This window comes from Myotis lucifugus, unplaced genomic scaffold (assembly GCF_000147115.1).
Source record: "Myotis lucifugus unplaced genomic scaffold, Myoluc2.0 scaffold_256, whole genome shotgun sequence".
NCBI lineage: Eukaryota > Metazoa > Chordata > Mammalia > Chiroptera > Vespertilionidae > Myotis > Myotis lucifugus.
Window position 1 is genome coordinate 884,667 of NW_005871304.1, and position 7,730 is coordinate 892,396.

General features: G+C 36.4%; 1 protein-coding gene across 1 annotated transcript in view; it reads right to left on the reverse strand.

The window, feature by feature from the left end:
- The window catches only part of ATXN2 (ataxin 2), a 61,552-nt gene that overhangs the window by 33,048 nt on the left and 20,774 nt on the right, over positions 1-7,730 (reverse strand). The window contains 4 exon segments of the mRNA XM_023762677.1: positions 2,410-2,619; positions 4,492-4,670; positions 6,051-6,248; positions 6,696-6,787. Of these exon segments, the coding sequence (XP_023618445.1) occupies positions 2,410-2,619; positions 4,492-4,670; positions 6,051-6,248; positions 6,696-6,787 (679 nt within the window).

Here is a 7,730-nt window from a genome sequence, read left to right on the forward strand (position 1 = left end):
GGAGGGGGCATATATATTTTTGGCCGTATTCTTTCAGGATTATTTTGTAGAATGCTATAAAGTTTTATAAATAAATTTTATTTTATTTCTCTTTATTTTTAAAGAAAGGGAGGGATGAAGTTGATGGTAAGAAATCACACAATAAGATGTCATAACTCTTCAAAGATTTTAGCAATTTAACCTATATCCATTATTTATAAGCATTTAAATATACATATAAAATGCTAACAGAAGTTATAGCTACATGATGCTATAATTTTTATTTTACCATATATACTTTTAGCTTTTCCCTCAAATTTTCTATATTATTTCTAAAATTATAAAAATATTTTTTAAAAAATTAGGAATCCCTATATATCTTTGTATTATTAATATATATGTACATACCCTCCTTAAATTTCTCTACCTCTTCTGCCATGGTAATCAATTTTACAACCCATGCCTTAATCAGTTCTCACCAGTAAGCAGTTCCTCATTCAACAGGCTATGAGCTGAAAATCCTACTGTTAAGGCATGACTTTTAAAACCAGAATAATTGACATTTGGGGAAGAAATTTGCACGATATGAATTATCAAAATTCTACATAATTAATTCTGTTACCCCCTTAACTTTATTTCTAAAGAAGTCTACTGTACTTTCAAACAAAACAGGTCAAAACTGGACAGAACAGCTCTCATCAGAGAAGCCAGACAGTGCCAACACTTGGCAAAACTCCTTCATGTCAAAGCGCAGGCTCCTCACCTCACCTGCTGCCAAACTTTACATAATGTCAAATTAGTTTGTGTCCTCGGTAGGAATTTAATCATGGATATAATCTTAAAAAGGATGTTAATCTTACATATTATAGTTTTCAACAGGAGACATAATTGACTTCTATCAAAGAATGATTTAAGAATTGGGTATTTGCATATTTTTACATATTTTTTATATCTCTTAGAAAAAGACTGCTAAAGTAGGTTGGCATGCCTCAATGAAATCAAACTGCAACTTAAAAAAAACCTCATTCTTTTTGGTAACATATCAAATACTTATAGAAACAAAATATACTCCCCTCTATTAAGCACAGAAAACCACTATATTTAATAGCTTTAATTTTGAAGTTTACACTTAAAAATGCTTCACTGTCACCTACCTACATGATTAGAAAACGTTTTTTAATTCCAATTAGTTAACAAGAAACCTAAGATGCAGCATCCAATTAGTCAGAAGGTGATTTCTGCCCGAACAGTCAGTCCACAAGCAGCCCATGCACCTCACTGTAGACGTTCACACTCACTAAGGAGTCCTGTTTACCCAACATAGTCATGACAACAACATCACTTAATTAAACAACGGCCTTTGACAATACTTTGACAGAATTTAACTTTTTGTTTAGTGGCCACCATTACAGGCACTTCAGAGTAAGGAAGTCACCTTGAAGATCAGCGCAACCTGCTGTTGAAGGTTAGCCACTGTAGTCAAGGTCACACGACCTCTCTGATTGGAGGGCAACAATTTATTAAAAAGCAGGTAGCATAGTTTTCTCCGGGGAAGCACTTTACACCAGAAAACCTTATCAGTCTCAACAGAAGCTAATAAAAGGCAATTTTAATGAACAAATCAGATAAAAAACATTTGATCAAAAGGACATTATCAGTCAAAAAATTTATGCACTGCATTTAAGTTAAAATGTGACCTTTCTACAACACATCCATATATTTGATGTGTAGCAATGGCAAATTAGCATCACATATTGACTGAGAATTATATTCTTTTTTCCTACAAGGGCAAAAATAAATAAAAAACAAAACCCTGAAGATTAAAATTCAGATATGGTTTTTATTAACAATTTTACTTTAGATCCAGAACTTCTTCCAGATTCAAGTACTTTCATTATAAAATATTGCAAAGCTAATTTTTTTTAATTCCCCAAACATAAAACCAAACATTATTGTAATCTAAGGGTTGACACAAAAAGGCAGCTATATGGAATGTCCCTCTCAAAAAATATCCCTAAATCACCACTCCTGCCTACGGCCAACAGGTAGGTTCACTAATACCTTGGCCAAGGAGCTATAAAATGATAGGTTCTACAGTAAGTCCAAGACTGGGTGAAGAGTTCATGGTTCGCCATTAATCATCGTATCAGGGAGGCCCTGGGCAGACCTGCTGGGGCTGTAAAGGAGCATCATTACCAGGCAGAGATAATCCCCCTTCTTACAATTCAGGATAGTTCATAGCTTCACACAGCATTTTATCAAATTTCTCTCTAATGAACAAAAGGTTAATAGAAATAGTTTTAATAAACTAAAGTTAAAACACGGAAATTATAGGTTATCAAATAATGAAGAGGAAACTTTTCTAATTATAAACTCACACAGGAGTTAAACAAAGACAAACAAAAACATGAACAAATTGTGGTATTGTACCTTCTGAAGACATGCGTTTAGGCATAGTAGAGACAGGAGCTGGAGAACCATGAGCAGAGGGGTGAGACGGGGGTCTGGATGGCCGCGAGGGGGGCCTGGAGGGCGGCCGTGTAGGGGTGGCTGCCCGAGGTGGAAGAGAGTTGGGACCTGACTGGTAGCGAGAAGGTGGGCGAGAGGAAGGAGATGGGCAAGGCGATGGCCAGGGAACACCTGACAGAACAAATGATATGAAGGAAAGTATAAAAACTAAAGAAAAAAATGAGGGAAAAAAGTAAACAGAAAAAAAAGTAAAATGACAAAAATGATTTCTTGTACATTTTAACCCTTTGAGGACAGTCATTTGATTTGTGATAAGTTTTAGCATAACTTAAACTGACATAAATTCACATTTTACTTTAACCTCCTTAAAAGTTAATCTGTTTAAATGAACACACGTTCCCAAAGGGTTAATTAGGATCTACACATACTACTGAAGAAGACAGTTAAGACTTTGCCTATTAATCCTACTTCTACAACTGTTTCTCAGTAAATAGATAAAAGAAGTATAACATATAATTTCACACAATAAATCAGAAAACTCAGGAATAACATTTACATTAGTTTTAGCTTTTGAAACATAATGAAAATAAGCATCAACTATAAAATCCCATTAAAAATGCTGGTTTCTCATAACCATTCCTGATTTTCATCTAGTTTATACTTGAACATAAACTTCAGTCTGAAATCTCATTAAGCAAGTTCATTCAAGTAGAAATAAAACATTACTTCCACTATTTTCTACAGTCATGGGAGTGACAAAGGTTAACACTCATTGCCTTCTCAAAAAACATTTTAATCTTATCAAATAAGGAAAAGGGGGACCTTCTGTATAATTATGCAGCTTTACTTATCTAAAGATAATTAACTCATCTAAGAAACTGCTTAATGAACAATACAACTACAGAGCAGTCATTACCAAATAACTGACACTGATGGATATGCACAGGTCAAAATACAGCTAACATGTAAACATAGCATATCACTTACCTTCATCTTAGCAAACAGTCCAGGTCTCCTCTCCACAGGCTGCCACACACTTGAGTATCATACATTTCCCAGCCCCTTCAGGTTTTTTACTTTGGAAATTCTGTTCATGAACAACTGAAATTCTTTACTCAGTGAGCAAAGAAATTTCACCCCCAATACTAAGTATACAAAATACTCAAGAGTGTTCATTTGGAGAGGAATTCTGGAGAAAGACTCAATAAAATGAAATTGGAAACTTAGTGTTCTCTATTTTTCCTCCTAACTTTCCAAACTTAGATACCTAAAATGGATTGCCCACTTTCCCCCTTAAGTATTATTAATTACTATATTTCCACACTGTCTACGGTACTGCTGTCTAGTATACCAGACTTATATTAAAGATCCATGACCTATGAGCTATATTCAATCTAGACTTAGAGGTAGAGTAGAAGTATCTCTTCCTACTAAAGATGCAAGTTTCTTTTACTTAAGCTAAACTACAATAGCCATCTTTACACTAAGAGTTGTTTTGGTTGTTTCAAAGCACATTTCATTCGTCACCTTCTTCACATGACTGTTGGTCATGTCTTGTCAAGTCACCTCAAATCTTTTCTTGAAATAAGCAGAATATAAATATATAAGCAAACAGTAAGTGAAAATGAATCTATATTAACCACTGAGTGTTTCACACAGAATAGGATTTTCCATTTAAATTTTGTGTAAATAACTTTATCATCCAGTGTTTTTAAAATTGAGAACCTACCCAAAGTTTCCAATTTCTTTATATGTGGAGTGTTTTTTGTTTGTTTTTTGTTTTTGCCAAGTGAATGTCTTTGGTTAAATTTAGCACTTTATCTTAATACGTGAGTATTTCTCATTATGCTAAATGTATTCCAATTACTTATACTAACTTTACTAATTTGATATCCACAAAGGTAAATTTAAATAATTTTTTAAAGTGAAAACAACTCCACAAAAATTAAGGTGTGCACATTCTTATCATTATGTAAACTTGTAATTATTTAGAAAGCGATATATTTTATCAATAACATTGACAAATTTGGTCAAAATACTTGCCTCCATTAACTACTCTTTGGTCTGAACCAGAATTCGGGTTGAAATCTGATGTGTGAGAAGTGGATCTTGATGCCATGGAGCCCGGTCCAGGCTGGCCCATACGCGGTGAATTCTGTCGCCCACTTCCCCAGGACATGACTTCTCTATTTCTTTGTCCAGGAGGAATATATTTATTTTCCCTGAAAATGAGAGATCCTCTAAATGACTTTATCCTAATAGGAACCAGGCCAATAAAACAAACCTAAAAGTAATTTAGGCAGAAGGGAATTCTTCTTATAAAAAGGTTAAACACTAAACCAAACTGCCCCACTCCCAGAAACCTTTTGCTTCCAATTTACTCTGAGTTCTAGCTCCCGCCTTTCATTTCCCTCAGATTCTCCCTCCTCAGCAAAGTTTAACAGACGTGTGTTCATTCTAATCTACTCTGCCTCTTCATGGCTGACTCTATTAAGCATAGTCTACCTTCCTGAAACTTTGTTCTTCCTTGGCTTTCTCTTTGTTTTCTGAGATCTCTTCTCTCTGTGCCTACTCAAGGTTTTTCATGACTTTAATATCAACAATGCTGATGAATCCCAAGTTCCCCTGCCAGTCCCAGTCTCAGCATCTCCCACTGTACACTTTCATTCAAATCACCAGACTCTCAGCTAGGAGTGTGGTGGAACGGGATGCAAAGCTTACGCTGCCAAATATATAGCAGGTGCTTTTCAACACGTGTGGCTAGATGAATGGAAGATCCGTGAAGCCCTCAAATGCAATAAACTGCAGATAGACTCATTATATCTCCCCTCAAACCTGCCCCATGTTTTCTGTCTCCATTACCAGTACAACCACCAGCCCACTTAGTTATCAAATAAACCTCAGTCACCCCTGGTTTTTCTAACCTTTCTATTGCTAGCCCTGGTCTAGTTGGTTACCAAGTTCTTACACTTGAACTACTGCAACACTAACTGGTCTCCATGGTTCAGTCAGTTCTCAGTGTCCCAGAGTTCCTTCACATCATCCCCTGCCTGCAAGGTGCTCTTTTAATGTGACATGTGAAGCCCTTCACTACCTCAGTTCCTATCACCAGTGGCCACCCCTGCACCCTCAACACTCACCCTGTATCCTACACACATGAAACAACTGGCCTTTTCCTCAGATATGTGGTGGGGTTCTTCCACATATCTTTTCACCATGTGAGGAATTCTTCTATTTCTCTGAGTGGCCAACAGATCTACTATGCTATCACAAAATGTCACCCCCTCTGACCCTACAGGCTATGCTAGTTCCTCCTCACTCTGAACGTCCCTAGTACTTTGAACACACCGCTCATCTAAAAGAGCTCTTCCAGACCTTGGCTTACTCATCGCTGTATATCCAACACTTGACAACAGAAAGCTGATGCTCTAAAAATACTAAGATTTCTATAATCTTTTCTCTAATAGAACCTTAAAGCAATTCCATTTGCATTTCCTACCTAAGCTACATTAAAGGATGAAATATAATAATAATAATACACCTTCTCACACAGACCTTGAATGGTGTATCCAAAATACTGCATCATGATTTCCTTTAAATACCTAGTGTTTATGCTGTGACTCTCACGTTCACTGGAATTTCTCTGAACTGCTGTGTATTTTTCTTCTTCGCTCCTATCATCATTTTCCAGGGCTACCCGGGCTTTGTACTGGGCACTTGATTCAATTTCTTCTGCTAATTGGTTTGCTCTTGCTTCTCGTTTTAAAAATTCTTCTGAATTATCCCTTTCTAAGGGCACCCTGAAACATGAGGAAAACAAAAAGCAAAGTGAGTAAAGTCATAGTTTATATAACTGTCACAATCAACTATTAAGGGAGTTTAGAGTTTGAAATTCTGGTAAAACCGTAAGAGAGTTACGGTGATATATTTACTGGAAAACAAAACTTGAATTATGTTCTTTTCCCTAAAGGAATATAACATTTCCAAAACCAGTTAAATTGATTATCCCCCCATAACTACTAGACTTGCTAATTTAGTTTATAAAATGTTTATAGAGCATACATTTAGAGTATATGTAAACTATGTGTATTCCCTGTTTTAATGGGAATTTATCAGCTTAGGGAGTAATAGATAATGCTTTCACAGAATTGTTTAATTTAAAAGCAACAGAATTTATTCAACATCCTAATTTAAATTGATAACCAAAGACAAATGCATTAAAGTAAAAGCAAACTTTTTAAACTTACGTATATGAAGATAAACTGCTATCATATGTAGACACTACACCATAATTTTCTTCATTATATCGAAACATATCATTGGGATCCCATCCATTAGACTAGAAGAAAATGAAGCTCATTTTTCAAAATGACAAAGTATTTGTCTTCTTTAGTTCAGTTACAATCAGTATCTGCATTAACAATATCTATCCTACTATACTAGCACAATCTAGAAAATTAATAGGCAAAATTTTCCTTTAGAAATGTTTTAAGGAAATACTTTTCTTGTACATCAGCCCCTACAAGTTGGTAAATAACTATATAAAACAATTATTTGACAGGTTATTAATAAAAATTTAGAACATTTCAGTTACTTCATAAAACATGAGCCCCCTTAGGTCAGGATTCTCTCCTTTCCCTACTTCCTAACAGCCATCTTTCTAAAGCAGCAGTCGCCAACCTTTCAGACCTCACGACCACCAGTGGTCTGCGGACCACTGATTGTGACTGCTGTTCTAGAGGGTATGTACTGGAAATCTTGACTGATCGATCATCAGGTCTGTGCGGGACAAGGGGTGGTTTTTGACAGCCAAAAAGATTTTCAGTGTTTTGGAGGAAGAAAGGGAGGAGCCAAAGCTTTCCCTGCTGCATCACTACTTACAGGTGGAGCAGGGTACCAGTTCCCTGCCATTCTCCCCCCTTTGGGAGGGCAGAGGCTCAAAGGGAAGGCAGCATGACAGAATAAACAGGCAACCACTGGACAAAGTCACAAGAGCTAGGTTTTAGAACCAGCTTTGCCATTAGTACCAGCTTTGCCATTAGTAGCTATGGTCCTCAGCAATGAAATTCTAGGCCTTGGTGCCCTAACCTGTAACCTCAGTATAGACAACTCTACAATCCTATGAGAAAACTCCCATTCTCTAAAGCTAAACTCCATACTTAAAATTTTTTTTTCTATTTATTGACTTTTAGAGACAGAGGAAGGGGGGAACAGGAGGCAGGAAAGAGGGAGGAGGGGGGAGAGAAAGATGGGGGGGGGAGGGAGAGAGGGAGAGGGAGGGA